The sequence below is a fragment of the Pteropus alecto genome, unplaced genomic scaffold (genome assembly GCF_000325575.1).
Source record: "Pteropus alecto unplaced genomic scaffold, ASM32557v1 scaffold166, whole genome shotgun sequence".
Taxonomy (NCBI): Eukaryota; Metazoa; Chordata; class Mammalia; order Chiroptera; family Pteropodidae; genus Pteropus; species Pteropus alecto.
The window spans coordinates 878,099-896,267 of record NW_006439757.1 but is presented as its reverse complement, the minus strand read 5'-3'; the positions used below and the strand labels follow the sequence as shown (position 1 = coordinate 896,267).

The 18,169-nt window shown below is 36.1% G+C and overlaps 1 protein-coding gene across 1 annotated transcript in view; it reads right to left on the bottom strand.

The window, feature by feature from the left end:
- Positions 1 to 728: 728 nt before the first annotated feature.
- CDCA2 (cell division cycle associated 2) overlaps positions 729 to 18,169 on the bottom strand; it is a 39,459-nt gene continuing 22,018 nt past the window's right edge. The window contains 5 exon segments of the mRNA XM_025050338.1: positions 729 to 3,990; positions 6,462 to 6,633; positions 15,302 to 15,439; positions 16,369 to 16,457; positions 17,467 to 17,545. Coding sequence (XP_024906106.1) covers positions 2,813 to 3,990; positions 6,462 to 6,633; positions 15,302 to 15,439; positions 16,369 to 16,457; positions 17,467 to 17,545 — 1,656 coding nt within the window. The 3' untranslated portion in view covers positions 729 to 2,812.

The following is an 18,169-nucleotide window of genomic DNA, read 5'->3' as shown; positions in this document are numbered from 1 at the left end:
GAAGAGAACTTAATAACCATTTTAATTTCAAGGAACTTATCCAACATTTTCACACAAGCCCAGTGTGGCTTAATTTCTGATAATAAAAAAAAAGAGAGAGAGAGAGAGAGAGAGAGAGAGAGAGAGAGAAATTAGCATCCATTAGTAAGGAGATGACTGACTACATACCAAATTCATATAGTTCTATGAATTATAAAGGGTTAAAAAGACTGAAGAGCACTAAAGCTCTCCCTCCCTATTAAGGCTGAAGGACATTCATAGTATTTTGTTGATTAAAAAACTCAAGTTGCAGAAAGACATACATAGTGCTCCCATCAGAAGACAACAAAAGCTATATTCATGTTGATACAGGCAAAGGTCTGGAAGATGTACACCAGTTGCTAAGTGTTTACATTTAAGAAAACTGGGGAGAGGAAGGTGTGGCTGTAGGATGCTTTCATGGGGTGGGAGAAGAATTGTTAATTTTGTACAGTTCTCTACTTTTTTTCAAGAGCCACATGTTACTTCTTTAATGAAAATGAGTAACAATAAAGGTGAGAGGGAAATATCCGCAGCGACGAGAGCTGCCCTGGCTTCAGGGGAATGTGTACAGGAGGGAAAAACTTCAGATGTCATGCTGCCATCTTCTGGAACAAATGAGAATTTACAGGAGCAGGAAAAGAGAAGAAGTTCGAACGCAAAATGTCAAAGGTTACAGCCGTAAAAAAGATAAGGCTGGGAAAAAAAACTACTTTAAAGACTAGTCTTTAATTTAACCACTAGTGAAAAGAAAATGTTAAAAACAAGTGAGCAGGTCAAACACAGAAATCTTTAACTTTTCACAAATTTTACACTGCAAATAAGACTTAAAAGGATAAAACTGTGTCTAAGTTGCTTTGATCTCTGAGATCTGATCTCTTTAGGAAAAAATGTCTATTTGTTATTTACAAATATCAACAAAATATTCTCACTAAAACATTCTGAAAGCAACACAACTTGTTTATATTTTTAACTGTCCATGGCGGAAAATGAGAACAATTGCACATTTGAAAAATCAAGCCCCAAAAAAGACCAAAATGTTTGTTTCCCTCATTCTTTAGTACCTCTTGAGAAATAAAACAAAGCATGTGATATTTTAAAAATTCAAATACAATTGAGATTATAGATCATCATACAATTAAAAGGGGAGAAAATAAGTTTTTTCAGTCTTCATGTTAAACAAAGGAGAAATATAAAAAATTTAACAAAAAATAAAGCCCTCTATCATCTTATATATTTATAAACGCTTTAAAACAAAAGCTTCATAAGAAGTTAATTAGTTCTTTTTTCTTTTGGTTTGTTTCCAGTGGTATAGATTTGCCAGCCACACTAAACTATAAACGGGGGAGAAAAAAGTCCATAAATAATTCACGTGTGAAGATAAAAGAAATTTTTAAACAATCAACTCTTTAGCAGAAGAAATTGGGGATCACTTCGAGTGTTAATGTAAAATACATTAGTCTTTTAGCAGCAGGAGTTCCAGACCTATTGGTGCCAAGAAGGTAACAAATAGTCTGTATCTGAGGAGGGGAAATGGGTGCTCAGCAGGGGCTTTCTTCCCTGTTGTGTTATTTATAGAGAACTCTATTTGTTAACATGTTTCTGCTATCAGGGAGTGGGGGAGTTTAATGATTTAAAGGATTCCAAAGACAATTGTTTAATGATACGATGATTTACTCACATTCACAAATTCCAGATACATAATAATTAAGATTTTCAAACTGCTATCACCGAAATGGAGATAGGATCTATAACTATCTGGCTGAGGCTTAACTAGAAAATCTGAGACAAGTGACAGTATTTGGTATTGTAAATTAAGTTAGAAAGGCTGGAAAATGCCACTTTAAAAAAGAAATCAGTGGCCTACCACCACACTTCAAGTTAAACTCATTCTCCAGGGCTGCTTCCGATGCGTTTCTAAATTTAAAAAAAAAATTACGGAAAATATGAATTTAAATGTGAAATTACCTCTAACTAATGTGAATAACCTGAGAAATAAGTCTTCGACTAAACCGCTATATTTCATCAAAAACCGATCCCCCATCTCCCACCCCACAAATCATGTAAGAATTTTGTTTCAAGGACAAAATGCTTTCGCATTAGTTATTTATAAATTATATTTTTATTTTATAATGACAGACTTTTCCCCCAAAATGCTGTTCTGTAAGTATTAAAATAAAAATTTCATTGGAGACAGATAAAGTCATTTAAGCTTCTCCTAGCTGTAAACCAAAGGGAAAACAGGTTTTATAATTTCCATCTTTCCTGTTAAAACTTTTAACCCGTTTTTGGCAAGATTTTAAAATAAAAACACAACTCATCTCACTTTTTTAACAGCTTTCAACCGTATAGTAACGTTCAATTTTCAGTTACATTAATCCTATCATTTTTTTTGTTGTTGTTGTTAAAAAAAACCTCCTCTGTCCAGATACGATGAGTCAATTCTAAAAGATGCTCTTTTACAATGTACTAAATATGTACTAACATGAAATAAGAGACATATTTTTGGGTCCAAAAACAATACTTTTTTAGCAGAATACTAATAAAACACTTAACATGAGGGGAGGTCTTGTTTAATAGAATGTTTTCTTTTCGAATGAAATTCACTTATTTCTCCTTAAAAGTAGATTCGATGATTTTATTGGAAACGTTTAAAACACTGAAGTTGAATAAAGAATGGGAACCAGAAGGAAAGAATCTTTTAAGCATGCATGGTTATCTTCTCTCTTGCCAAAGTTCTGCAGGAAACGTCAGTTATGGCTGTAGTTCTCTGATATGTTTAATTCTCCCGTCGTCATTTTAGGGAACTCTCTCTCTTCTGGTTGAGAGAGGTTCTTCTGTCGCGTTTTGACTTAGTATTTTCAGTGTTTGTAAGTGCAGATGTACAAAAGCTCTTCCTCCTTCTCCCAGGTAAACGCAAAGAATCGGTGGCAAATTTCTCACTGTTTTCTTGACCTGATATGGAGGGCTGTACACCCGATTTTGGTCTGGAAGACACAATTTTTTTTCTGGGGGACATACTTTCAAATCCTGTGCTGTCAAATGTCCATACTGTTCTCCTTTTGGTACTTTGGGAAGCGTAGGAATTGGAAGGAAACGGAAGTGAAATCCATACAAGTCCTTCATTTTCCAAATCTTTTTGTAGCCTTGAGCTACGTCTGACTTTTGTTTCACTATTTGTTCTCTGAAAGGTTTGCTCTATGGCATTAGATAACTCTTTACACAGTTCAGACTTTTCTAAACTAAGTTCTACAGAGCTGTCCACCCCGCAGGAAGGTTTGTGATTTCCACTGTTTTCCAAATGGAAACTCTGACCACCTGAATAACACATAGAGCATCTTCTGTGTTTCCTTTCACAGCTTAGGCCACTGCTACTTTCCGTGGAGTTTCTTCCCAAACCCTCGCTCTGACTTTTATTTCCTTCTAGACCAGCGATTAAGACATCTTCTGAATCATCATCCTCTTTTTGAGAGTCAGACATTAAAGACTTGGTCAGCAGGTTTCCTTCAGTGGCTACTAAGAAGTCATCCTGTTTTTCACACTTTATATCTTCCGAAATTTTAAAGCTTTGGAAAACGTTTACCCCATTTGGACAACCAGCAGGAAATTCTTGGGACTGTAGAATAAAATTAGATTTTGGATTCTCTGCTACAATGGGTTTTTTAATCAAAGAAGCATAAGAAATAGGACTGTTTTCATTCCTGGTCCCGGTTTTTAGTCCATTTTCACTTTCCAACTGACTTTCTGCTTTTGGAATATTTTTATTTTCATGAATTTCTATAGTACTTATGTTTGAATCAAAAGCAGCATTAACAAGCGGAAAGGAACTTTTTATATAAGAGCTGCAGAATTCAGACACATCGTATTTATTAGAGTCTTGATTCATCTGCAAGTCTTCTGAGTTCTGAGGCAAAAGAGTCTTTCTCTCAGGCAGCTTCACTTCTTCAAGTTCACCACTTGAACTGAATTCATCTATGGGTATAAATAAGTTTGATCTAATTAAAAAGTAACAATGAAAATAAACTTTAACAAATCATAACAGGTGCCACATTGGTTTCCGTGTTTTTAACTTTCCAAAATCACAAGACCTATAAAATGTTACACTGTACTTGCTCCCATCTGTCATCATTCTTTCTCTTTTAGTTCTTCCCCAACCCACAGGTTAAGAAAATATGTATTACTACATGAATTAATAAAGCACATAGTCTCAGACCAGAAAAGTGAGAACTGTATCTTAAATTGCTTCCTCTAGTCTAATGTACTTCCCACAATACAAGGTCAATTAGCATGAGGCAGCCACATTTCCCATTTCCTTAAAAATGAATTACTGAAAATGGGCAACATCATGAATTTTTTCTATCAATGTTTCCTCTGAAATTTTTCTATCAATGTTTCCTCTGAAGCAGAGGAAATAAACCTTAGAATTCTGGGGGACTTGAGAATTTCACTAAAAGATTACTCCCTGAAGACATTAGCGTCTTATGCCCTCTGTTAAAAAATTAATATAAACTGTACTATACTCTCAAATAGAGCCACATTTGTTTCAGTATTCTAAAAATCTCCCCCCTTCTGCCCCAATCTCTGACAAATCCATCCTCCAGAAAATTTGTACCATGTGGAGCATGTCATGAGTTTTTCGTACACTATGTCACATCATAGGTGAAATAAATCATAGGTGAAAAAAACATCATCAAGGTTTTCAAGTTACATAACATAGCATAAATGAATTCCGGCTTTATGTGTTCTAAATCTTAGTGCTAATAGATGCCATCTCTCTTGTTATCTCAGATAACAAAGTTTTTACCTGACCAAGTCAAATGAGCATAAAAAATGTTTTCGACAAAATCAACACTGGAAGATACATAAAACATAAGCTAAGCCAAAAATCTAAAAAAACAACATTTCAATTTGAAAGGTATATAGCCATGATTTGGGTATTTAAAATCACGTCATGTAAAGCTAGAGGTTAACACAGGGCAGGGTCCTCTCTGTGCAAACCAACTCATGCCAGCTGGGTTCTTTATACAACTTTACATGAAAAGGGACATTTATGTATTGTTCATAAAATTAGCATGCTAGAGAAGGAAGGCAGGAGAAAGGGATGGAGGCAGAGAAAGACAGAGCGCAGAAGACTGGAAAGCAGTGAGGAAGGGAGGGCGAGAGAGCGGGAGAGCGGGAACTGCTTCACACCCTGATACCATTGGTTATGGCTAAAAAACGCTTCGGGTATTTCGAGAAAGAAATTCTCTAGTAAGATGCAAGATGGAAAACATACTAACAGTCATTGCTTAAACACCTTCGGAAAAACTCCTGTAAAGAACTGGGGATGATATAATGAAAATAAGACTTAGTTTCCAGTCTCAAATGGACTTCAGTTTGCAGGGAATGGATCACTATCGACCAGGTAGTAAAGGTGTAATGTGAACGAAGGTGTAATGTGAACAAAGCGTTTTCCTGAAAAGGCAGCCAGTACAGCTAAATCTTAAAGGATAAGTAGCATTAGGCCAGATTAAAAGAAGTGGGTTGGGCAACTTCTGTCCCGAAATGGACTACAAGAGAAGGCTGGGCAGGAGCGCACTGCCCCTGCTGGTGCCCAGGGGCCGGGAGAGCTGTGTGTACGACTGTGGGGTGGTTGTGCGCTTGTCCGGACTTTTGTGCTTTCCTGCGATTAAGTAGGCAGAAGCCAAGAGTTTATGGTGGCATGTACTGAATATTTGCTATATATCCTATATGGTATACTGCAAATGAAATGTAGGCTATAAATATTTGATTTACAAAGGCAGCTATTTTCAAACGATTCTATATAAAACTAACACACCAAATGAACATATACTCTTATTATTTACAACATGATTTAGTCAATTTAAAACTCAGGCACTATAAAACCAGATGCAACTCCAATTTTTATCTAACCAGGATATCGACCAACTTAATTTTTGATTTTAAACAAAATATTTAAAGTAATCAAGTTCGATTTACAAATGTCACTTCTAGAAGATGCCAACTCCACTGTAACATAAGTATTTTTTTTTAATTTTTGTTCTTAATTCATATAAGATACATCTATTGTTGAGCCATCACCTCCTTCACCTTTCACGATTGACTATAACACCAAACAGATTTTACTTTAACAAAATGCTTTAAAAAGCAAAATGAAACAGGATGAAAGAAAATTATTTCCCCTAAAATTATATGCAATATCTTGTGTCTGAGTTTCCCTGGACAGTCTCCAGAGCTGCCATTGGATTCTGAAAAGCGTCGAGGTGACTGCAAAAGTCACACGCTCTTGCTTTCTTAACATTCTCATGGTAATATGAAAAGCTGCTGTTTTTGATTTATGTACTCTTTACACAGTGAATGAGAAAAAAAAAAAAAAGAATGAAAGAGCAACAAAGAAGGTAAAGAGAAAACAGAATGTAAATGGCAGGAACAGGACAGAATACCTGAATACATCCTTTGGACTCTTGGAACCGAAGGCGACATCTCAGACACCTCGGGCAGCTCTGCAATAGGACTTAGGAGCGGCTTCTTAGAAGCAAAGTCTCTTCCCTTGTATAAAGACTTGTCAACACCTTTCTTCCGCTTTGCTTTCTTCTTTCTGCAGCTTTTTAAAACCTGAGAAAATGTATTAAAATGCTGTAATTAAGAAAGATGTAACACCACATATAATTAAGAAAGCTGCAACACCACGTACAATTTTGACCCTTTAATTTCTACAGAAACACTTAACACCAGTTATTCCATTTAAGTTTTTAGAAATTTGAGTCAGGGGTGGGGGGCTGGGTACCTTGCACAAAGTCAAAGAAAATGTAAAGCAGAACCCAACTGACAAATTGTAGGGTGCCATTCTATATTTCCAGGAAGCATTTGCCAAAATAAGCTCTGGATAAGTGAAAAATAGATTAGATGCTGTAGATTTGGACAGCAACTAAGACATGAGATACTCATAACTAGGGTGTAGTTAGGATGACTCAGGATTAAAAGAATCTATGAGAGGCCTTTTTTTTGTTCATAGATCTGGTTGAAGAAATAATACATAAAAATTTGAAGAGAACACAGAGCTAGATGAGCTGACTCAAACAACAGATTTAATCAAAATTAAAATAAATAGGTCAAAATAAGATACATTTTGACAAGTACAAGCAGAAGATGAGGGACCAAGGTTTGGTAATAACTGAGGGGAAGTACCAGATGTGGCTTTTAAGGAGCTCATGGCCTGACACCAAGTAATTATAGTACAATGACCACGACAGACTCCGTATGGACTGAGATGGGTACTTGGCCCATGGGAGGAATTCGAGTTGGGCTCCACAGAAAACATCATGTCTAAGTTAAGTCTTAAGCAAGGGAGAACTGTTCCGGCTGATTATGGAAGTGGTGTAGAAGGGCTTTGAGAAGAAAAGACAGTGGCGCACACATGAGCTCTAGGTGAGGCCGCAGTGCCTGGTCAGCGGACCCACACAGAGGTAGCGGAAGCTAACACAGCAAGCAGGACCCTTGTGCGCACTGAGCACGAGCCTGCGAGCAATGAGGACTCGCTGCATGGTGGTTCAGGGAGAAATGACATCTGATGTTACACTTAAGAAAGATCATTTGGTGACAGCATAGAAATGAATGGCGTGAAAAAGTGGATGATAGTCAAGGCTACAGAAGTGGCAGGGAGCTGTATATTCCTTGAGACACCTATAGATATCCTATAAAAACAGAACATTCCATGGAAAATAATTTTAGAACTATAAATGTTCCTCTCTCAGTGATTGACAATATACATTTAACAATATATTCTCTGAGCATTCTTCAGTATAATCTCCACATACATTAGGAAAATGCTGGGTTACTTATTTTTCCACGAAACATTTTTTTCCATAGAATTTCTGGACTTCCATGGAACAGTAGGGGAAATGATAGCTTGGTCAGTGAGTGTGGAAGCCGAGAGAAAATCTTTTTTTAAAAAATTAAATTTATTGAGGGTGATGGTTAATAAAATGTTTCAAGTATACAATTCTATAATACATCATCTGTACATTGCATTGTATGTTCACCACCCAAAGTCAAATCCCCTTCCATCACCATATGACCCCCCTTGACCTTTATCTACTTTTCCCCTCCCCGCTTTCTCTCTGGTAACTATTGTGTCTGAGTTGTTTGTTTGTCTTATTTGTTTGTTGCTTTCAAGTTTTATATCCCATATGAGTAAAATCATATGGTTCTCCACTTCTTCCACATGATTTATTTTGCTTAGCATGACAGTCTCAAAATCCATCCATGTTGTCACAAATAGCAGTGTTTTATCTTTGCCAAGAGAAAATTTTAACTCGGGCTCCACAGATAAGTTACAAAAGAACAACATCTGGCCTCCAGAAGCCTTTGGTTCAAATCCTGACTCTGCCACTTAACTACTTTATAACCTTAAGCAAGTCACCTCACTTCTCTGGATCTCATTCTCATCTGCAAAATGGAATCGCAAGAGCTGTGCTGAGTATTAAATAAGTTAACATATGTGAAGCAGTTAAAATAGGGCTTGACTCATAGTAAGAGCTATACGTAGGCTATTCTTGTTCTTTTAAATTCCTTCCTACTACTTTGAGAACTAATACGGAAGAAAGTATTTTAAATACCAAACTATGCTCTTAGTGTTACTGTGTGATGTAGACCTTACATGGTCCGTTAATAAACTATGGTCAGTGTCATCAGGTCATAAACTCTAGGAAAAATTCCCTTTTAGCAGGAATTTGAAAATCTTTGTTTATATAATATGTCTCCAGCACCTGCAGCAGTGTGTGGTGCATAGTGGCTTCTAAATAAACATGAAGAAATGAATGAATGCATGTAAAAGAAAAAGAAGTACAATTAATTAAACCATAAAACTTGCTAAACATGATAAAACGCTAATATTTTGTTTTTTCATGGTCATGGGCCATAGAAGTATACCATCTAAAAAGAAAAGATTAAAGATTAAAGCACCTGTGGTCTGCCATGAAAATTCATCGAGCGGTGCTTATATCAGCCATGAGGTTGTATTTGCAAAGGCTAGAACCTTAACAAAATATGAATTTACTCCAATACCAAAGCCTTGCTTGTAACTGTAATAAACAAAAGAAGCCACCTGTGATTGGAACCCTAGGGAAGTCATGTGATCTAGAAATTGGTTTATGTCTAGGAGCAGACAAAAGACAACTAAAAGTATTACCCTGTAAGGGATTCCATTTACTCCAGAATCACCAATATTTCTTTTCATACAGTGAAGGTCATGCACCAGAAGTAAATGCTTATCTTGTATTTGCAATTAATACATATTTAAATTCTTTTCTTAAGTAGCTTTCTTAAGTAAGTAGCTTTAAAGTGATTTAAAAATAATTCTTTAAAGTGATTTAAAAATAATTCATGTACATAGGAACAAATCAAATTGTACAGGAAAGTTAACGACAAGCATACATTTCCCTACTCCTGCTATTTACTTATTTATTGGTTCCACTTCTAGATCTCTATAAATAAGGGGCTCATATTGCTGCTATATTTTTAACTTTTTATAATGGAAAATGTCGAATCCACAAAAAATAGAGAGAATGGTATATTGAACCCATGTACCCATCAACTGGCTTCAATAATTACTAACATTTAAAAATCAAGATTAGTTTATAACCTCCCCAGATTATTTTAAAGCAAATCCCAGATATTACATAATTTCATCTGAAAACTCCTACAGCACCTCTAAGAGGTAAGGGCTCCTTTTTTTCCTGCAACAAAATGAAATATTTTTATTACCTGACGTATTCATTGTTGATTTTTTTCTTCTTTTATAATGGAGTTTTATTTTTTCCAGCTTTATTGAAATATAAATGACATGACATCACATAAGTTTAAGGTATAAAATGTATGTATTGGATATATGTATATATTGCAAAATGATTACCTCTTTTTCTTTTTATAACAACTAATACTACTCAGCAATAAAAAGAACTACCGATACACACAAAAACTTGGCCAAATCCGCGAATTACTCTGAATGAAAAAAGCTAGTCCCAAAACGCTACAGAGTATGTGATTTCATTTATGTAACATTCTTAAAATGACAAAAATAGAGAAACAGGTAACGGATTACTGATTGTCAGAGGTTAAACTGGGGTAGAAATGGGAAGTGAATGAAGCTACAAAAGGGAAACAGGAGACAGACATCTTTGTGGCAACGAATGTCCTATATCTTGACTGTATTTTGATACTGTATTATTGTGATATTGTACAACAGTTCTGCAAGATGTCACCATTGGGAAAAGCTAGGTACAAGATATTTGGATCTATCTCTTCTTACAACAGCAAGCATTTCTAAAATTATCTCGAAATAAAACATTTAAACCCAAAAAACCATAACGACAGTGAGTTCAAAGTTTTCCAACTGGTCCATAAACACCTTTTTACAACTTTTCAAATCAGGATCCCAATAAGGTCTCCACACATGCCATGTGGTTGGTAGATCTTTTAATCTATGGTTCCTTTGTTTTTATCCCTTGCTGTTTATTTGGTGAATAAACTGAGTCATCTATCCCATAGAATTAGCCAAACTCCAGGTTTGGCTCACTGCAATCACTTTATCTTCCTCCATCCCCTGTACTTCTTATAACTGGTCATTAGATCTAGGCTTCATTAGGATTCAGTTTTAATTATTTTTTGGAAAGAGCCTTTCATGGTTGGTTGTACATTTCCTGATGGCATCAGAAGACCCACTCTCCTTCTGTGGCATTGTGAATGCACTGGGCTCAGGTGTTCCGTCCGATCCATCCATCACACGCCCCCATCAGCCTTCTACCTAACATTCAAAAGCTTTCGTGAACATGTCATTTTTACTTATTAGTGGAAATTCTTCATCAGTTATTTACTTAAAATAGAGTTCAAACTTTATTTTCTAGTTTTTGGAAAAATGAGTTGATGTCCTCGACAGCTTCTAAGGTGGCCTTTAGGTTTTGTTATTATTTTGAACTTAAGTGTTTTTTCATAATTGATGTTTGTGTTTCAATCTATTGCAATCATTATTGCTGACGGTCACACTGTCCCACTTTGGGTCCGTGGTAGCCCCTTCTAGATGGTCTTGTCCTCTAACGGGAACTCAGCAGTCTCGTAAGCTTTCTGGCTTGCACACTGGGACAGACCTAGGCTCATCTCCTACATCTACTGCTGTAAATCTGAAAGTGGCCATTTCACTAAGGAACTCTGATAGTTTTTAGTAGAAAATGGTATTTAGAGACAGTAAATCTAGGTACATCTAGGTACCAGGGATGTTCACTGCTTCTTAGCCTTATCAAAAGAGCTAGAAAATTATTTTAAGTGAAAAAACATAATTTCATACTTATATTTCCCATTCGAATTTTGTCTAGCAAGGTTTTTAATTTGATTTGAAATTGTTTTCTGTCTCACAGTGAGAAGTCTGGATTCCTAATGACAGTTAAAAAAACTGCTTATTTTCTTGATTCTAGATGAATTCTTCCATCGTCTGAGTACTTCGTATCGTTTAAGATATCTTTACACTTATTTCTGTCCTTAGGATATATCCCACTGGGATTTTTCAAATTTCTAAGTATGAGAAAACTTTGTGAGGTTAAGCCACCAACTTGATATACAGTTAAGATAACTTGTTTCATTTTGTTTTCAATTTCTAGAGATTGTTCTTTTACCCAAATTTCATTTGTTTTAGAGTCACGTGAAACATTTACACAGATCAATGTCGAAAGGAAAAAAAAAATCGAGTAAATATAGCTTTCATTCCTTCCTCTTCCCTCCTGTTGCTTCTCCCTGTAGGTAACCAGTTTTTGTTTTTGCCTTATTCTTCCACTTTTTTTTTTAATTAAAAAGGTTTTTTGTTTGTGTACACATGTATTTATTATTATTTTAAAATGTTCCCTATTTTCTCAGATAAAAAAGGTAGTGTATTAGTTTGTCAGATTAGCTGCTGTAACGAAACAACACAGACTGTGGGCTTAACCAATATTATGTTCTCACAATTCTGGAAGCTAGAAGTCTAAGACGAAGGTCTTGGAAGGGTTGGTGTCCTCTGAGGCCTCTCCCTGGTATACAGATGGCTGCCCTCCTGCTGCCCCTTCCCAAGGTCTTCTCCCTGAGTGTGTACCCTGGTGTCTCCTTTTGTGTCCAAATTTCTCAAAAGGATACCAGTCAAGCTGGATTAGGGACCATTCTAAGGGCCTCATTTTAGCTTAAACACCACTTTAAAGGCTCCATCTCCAAAAACATTCCCATCAGAGACTTTCTCCCTGGAACATCCTTTCCTTGCTCAAATTTGGACTGGCTGATCTAGGCTGGCTGAACAGCTATCATCAGAGATTTCTCTTGCATTGCTCTCTTATATTATTATAGCTACGATGTCTTGAATTCTCAAGCTTACTTCCTGATTTTGCTTGAGTACCTCCTCCAGTAATATCCAAAGAAAAACTTTCAGAGTCCCGGAAATGTCTGAATGTGTTTACTTTGTATTTTACACTTAATTAAATTTGGCTAGATCTAGAGTGTTGGGCTGATACATATATTTTTTTTCCCACAGCTTTAAATGTCCTGTTGAGTATTCCTTCAGCATCAGACTTTTCTTAAACTTGGTACCACTCTATTTCCTGGTAGGTAAACTTTTCTCCTTATCCTTACTGCTTAATTTCACAAGGACATGTCCAAGTCCCTGGCGGTTTTTCATTGTTTTAAGCATTCGGGAGGCCCTTTAAACCTGAAGACTCCTTTCTTCAGTTCTGAAAAATCTTTTGACAATTTCTTCCACTCTGTTTTCCTTTTCTGAGATCCCTATGAAGTCTCATAGATTGGTCTCCCATGTCTCTTTTTACTAGTTTGTCTCTATTTTGCTCTGCCTTCTGGGAGACTCGCCTTAATTTCATTCTCTAGTCTGACTACTAATGTTTCTTTCGCAAATACTTTTTCGCTGCTCCTTTTTCCTAGCATCCTCTTTTTAGTTTGTCACAGATGATACTTTCTTAAATATGACTACATCCAAATATTTACTTTTTTATAAAGTTTCATTACCTGAAAAACATTTCTCCCTGGGGTCAGTTTTTCAACCTTTTAATATTGGCCTGTCTTGCAGTTGGTTCTACTCAGTTGTCTGATTCTTAAGAAAAGAATGGAAATTGGTATGGGTTTCCTCTGCTTTCCCGTTGTCTCTTTCTTGCATAGTCATTTCTACTAGGGACTCTGTGTGGGACACAGAGGGAGAATGGGGCGTGTCAATTGCAGGCCTTGCTTTAGAGCAAGAGTTGTTAAAATTGGGGGACTTCCCAAATATCACAATAAAGGTTTTAACCTAGATGACAACATCTGTTCTGGGCTTCAAGCTGGGAGAGGTGGGTGGAGTGCCGACGGGTGGAAATTGTTTCTTATATAGGGCTTCAATTAATCTATTTTTCACTAGCACCTCTCACTCTCACCATATACTGTGTCTGCCAACACTGGGCCTGGAGTCTCCTGGGGTCCCGAGGGCCGGGCGGGCTCCCGGCGCCTCTCTTGCTCCCTCCTAGCACATTCTGAGCTGCAAATCTTTCCACCTCTTTTATCTGTTGACGTGCTCCCATCTGCTTTGTCTTCTAGAAATTCACTGAAGCCTATCATCTGTTGCTTAATACCCCTACTCATTTACTTCCTCTTTTTATTGTTATTCTAAGTCTATTCCCCCTATTTTATTAATTATTTTGATTCAGTGGGGGTCCTTGGAGGGGTTGGAGCAAAACTTAATACTCGAAGACCCTTTTTGAACTTTCCGGTAATTGATTTTATATGAAGTAGTAGATATAGAAATGAGGGGAACCAATTTCTAATGCAATAAAATAAAATGTATGCATATTTTTAAACTTAACGTATATATAGTTTTACAGCAAAGGGCTCTTTCAAAGGAGTATGTGACCCAAAAAAGGGGACTGAATCAGAAAAACACCCAGTTTCTTCTTACTTTGCTGACTTGGGGGTGTTTGTGCCATGTTTAAACCAAGTGAGGAAACAGTTTTTGTTTTATAGAGCAGAAAAGAAGTTTACTAACCATTTTGGGTGGTGTATGTTGGGGTGAAATTGAAGTTTAGTTTTGGAAATGTGGACATTTTTAGGTGTATACAGGATGGTTTGAGAAGAGATGTCTAGCAGGCAGGTGAACATACGTTTATAGATCAGAGAGATTCAGGAGTCATCAAGCATGCCACGTATAAAACCATCCAGAAAATACAGAGTTTGAAAGGGCAAAGAATAGAACGCTGGGTAACACAAACATCTAAGGATGGATGGAAAAGAATAAAACTTTAATGGAGACTGTAAAAGAATGTCTTTGATAACGTCAAGTGTTGCTGAGATGTTGAGTAAGAACAAGACCTCAAAGGACGCACTGGATTCTGGTCACTAAGTTACTAAATAACTTGCAAAATAATTAAAGTGAAGTGGCGGAGTGGTAGAGAATGAGACAGCACGACAGATAATATGTGGAACAACGGATTTGTAGAAACACCTGTTGGAGTCCCTCAGCAGTGATGTTAGATGGGGAGAGGATCGTGGTTAGATTCATTCAGAGTTGAAGTGGAATGAAAGGAAGGAAGAATTGAGATTACTGACAAGAGTGGTTGATAACAGCTCACTGGGGTTTAGGATGAGAAAGGTAACTGGGAATTAAGGGATATCTAAAAGCTGGAGGGTAAAAAGAGAGTCAGATTATTAGAACTGGCAGAGGCATGAGGAAGGAAGTGAGAGCATTGGGTGGACAGGAGGTCAGGTCAGAGAACGAGACATATAAATGCACATTCTTAAAAGAGAGAAGGGCTTAGCTATTAACAAGCTCGGGGTGCGGCAAAGGAAGGTCCAGATCATCGAAGGGAGGGGGACTAGGAACTGGGTTAAAGGGCTAGATCGGCTATTCATTAAGAGACGGTGAAGTCATCTGAGCCAGGACAGGCCTTGACGCGTTGAAGAAGACCAAGAGCTTAGTTTCTAAGTTCTTCTTCAAGCATGAGGAAGTGATCAAGCCACTGGCAGAACCAAGGTCAAACGAGTGGCAGATGGTACACTCATCCCCGACTAGGAAATCTGAGGAGTCCCCAAATAGGGTGAAGTTAGATTAGATTCAGAGATAAGAATCAATTTAGCATTGGAGTGTGGATAATTTACTGTTCTGGATCCACGGAACACAACGAAGAAGATGCGAAAATGGCCCTCAACTAGAAAAATTTTGTTTGCATGTTCTCTTAACCATACAACAAAGAAATGCACTTCTACTCTTCATTGTATCTTTAAACGCACTCACCCGACTCTTTTTAGGAAGTGTTCTGTCGGTGTGCTTGCTTTCTTGACATTTCCTCCTCTTACTTTTGTTTTCTTTACAAGGCTGAGCTTCTGTATTCAATAAACTGCAAACGCTCTCTTCTGAAAAACTACTCAATTGCTATAAAGAAAATTTAAAATAGGAATAACATAAAACACAAGTAGTTCTATTTTAATCTGTGTCCTCTCGCTTATTTTCTTTCCATGCTGCTTCTACCATTTTTATATCCCATTTCCATTTAATTCAAACACCATTAGAATTATTTTAACCAACCTAGCACCTCAAATGGGAGAAACAGTGATTACAAATTTTTGATCTATCAAACAGACCCAGAAATATATGCACTCTGACCAAATATTTTAAGGATAAAAGATCAAACTTAAGAATTAGTTGATTTATTCATTCTTCGCAATATTTATTGAGCATTACTGCCTTTAGGCTATGGGAAAAAAATCATGAACTATTAGATTATATAAGTTTGAATTCTGGGTTTATTATCCAATAATATCAGCCTAAAATCCTGTAACAGTATACTATATGTTTATACAATATGATGCACAGACAAAAATCCAATTTTATCTAATTTAATAAAATAGCAAAGGACATGAATTCAGTGAAAACTACGCTCATACTGAAAATAGCTAAAACCTTGTGTTAAAAAACCACACGAAACAAAGTATGATTTTAAAAAAGATTACATTTGTGTCATTTTCTGGCTCTGCTAATTATATTCTACTCTTCTTCACTTTGTACCTCAATAAAATTCATAAAACTCCACAGATCCCAAAAAGCTTTCAAACAGAGTACCTTCCACATTAACATAAACTCTGAAAGCACCTTATTTCATTGGATTTTTCTTCTCACAGAATTAAAACAAAATCAGGAAAACATTACTACCCTGGGTTACGTACCAGGGAAGATACAGTATTAACATTTAATGACACTAATCAAGCCAAGATTTTACCCATAATCATTTGGTCATGAAAAAAGGAAAAAAAAAAATCTATTGCAAGATTTAAAAATACGTTGTACCAAGTACAAACACTTACAGTTCTTCTGTTGGAGGTCCGTGTTCTTCTACCTCTCTTACAGGAGGATATTTTCTCCTGGTTATTTGAAGAGCTGTAGGTATCTGTGCCTGATGAGCCAGATACAAGCAAGATTAGGGTAACTAACAGAAGTTACAGATCCACTGCATACTCTTTGGGATACTCACCTTTGCTTTAGTATCATATCTTAACAGAATACCAAGACAAATACATTTTGAGATTCATACAAATTTTTCAAAACTTTAAGTTTACTTGAATAACCCAGAAACTTTTGCCACTTTTCACGGAAACTAGAACATATTACCTTGCTAACAGATTAAATTATATTACAATAAATACCCATATTTTCACTCATGTCTATTTATACCAAGCTACATTTTGTACGATGAAATCGCAGTAAAGAGCATTAAAATGATCCTGAAAAACTTTATTTTACAAAGCTCAGGAAAATTTTAGTTTCATCACTTTTAATGCTATAAATGAAAAGCAGTATAATGTGTTAAAAGAGTATAGGCCTCAGAACGTGACAGACTATACTTCAAATTTTAGCTTTAACTAAATACTGAATGTCTCGGATTCTGTGCTAATAAGCTTGGTTTGTGTCCCACGGCCAATGAAAAGCCATTAAAGGAGTTTGACAAGGAGAGAGACATGAATAATGGTTCCCATCCTGTGTTTTCCCCATGACATTTGCAAGCCAGTTTGTCAGGAAAGGGCTGAGATCTTTGTTGCCTTTATCATTATCGAAAAAAACCCAGAGATCTTGGAAAGTACATGTACCTAGGATGTCATGTAAATGCGGATGAACAATTTTGGATATTTAAGAATGACCCTTATGACCGGTATCATTTCATTTGTGCAAACTGTGCAAAGGAGCTTCCATATAAGTTAAATGTGTGTAATTATAAAGTGTGAGACTTGGAAGGAAAATGGATGGACAGAGACTTCTTACAAGCTTTTCTATACTATTTGGTTTTTAAAACCAAGTAAGCATTGTTATAATAAAAATAAAAGTTTAAAAAGAAAATAGGAGATTGTTTTGTATACACACATATTGCAAATGACATTTATGATTATAAGATAAACAAAAGCGAGTACCTGAAAGAGTCTCCGATACTGAAGACTTACTAAGAGGACTCGGAACAGCAAATGATACCTGAAGAGGTTCTATGTTTTCCTAAACAAAGAAAAAAAAAGTAGAAATTAGACATCATTAAATTCAGTGGACATATAAATAATGTACCCAAAATAATAAGGACTTATTTTTGTGGGTGGAACTGTAACAAGCATAAAGATAAGAAATCATGAAAAGATTAAAAATGAAAAAGTAAAGGCACAACAATAATATTGGATATAAAGGCAAATATATTTTATAATATTTACCAACCATCTTTAATGAAACTGTGTTTACTAACTATAATCCACCAAAATAAAAATAAAACTTTAAGTGAGAGTAGCCATAATGATTCACTAATGCTAATTTTTGGTTTATTTAAAATCCCATGCCCTAACTCCTATAAAAGTAAATAAGACAATCCATTAAGAAGTACCACCTTATCCATTACAGTATCATTTAGGAGAATCTCAGGGTAAAATGGCAATATAAATGCAGATGTCAAACTTTTCTTTCCCATGTAATTGCCATTATGAAGGTAGCTGTTGGTTTTTTACCGATAAATTTATCAGGGTAAAGAAAGTCTTTTTTTCACCAGTTTGCTCAAATGCTGGATATTGTCAAATGCTTTTTCTGCATCTACTGAGATGACCATATGTTGTCTTAGTCTGTTCATATGGTAAATTG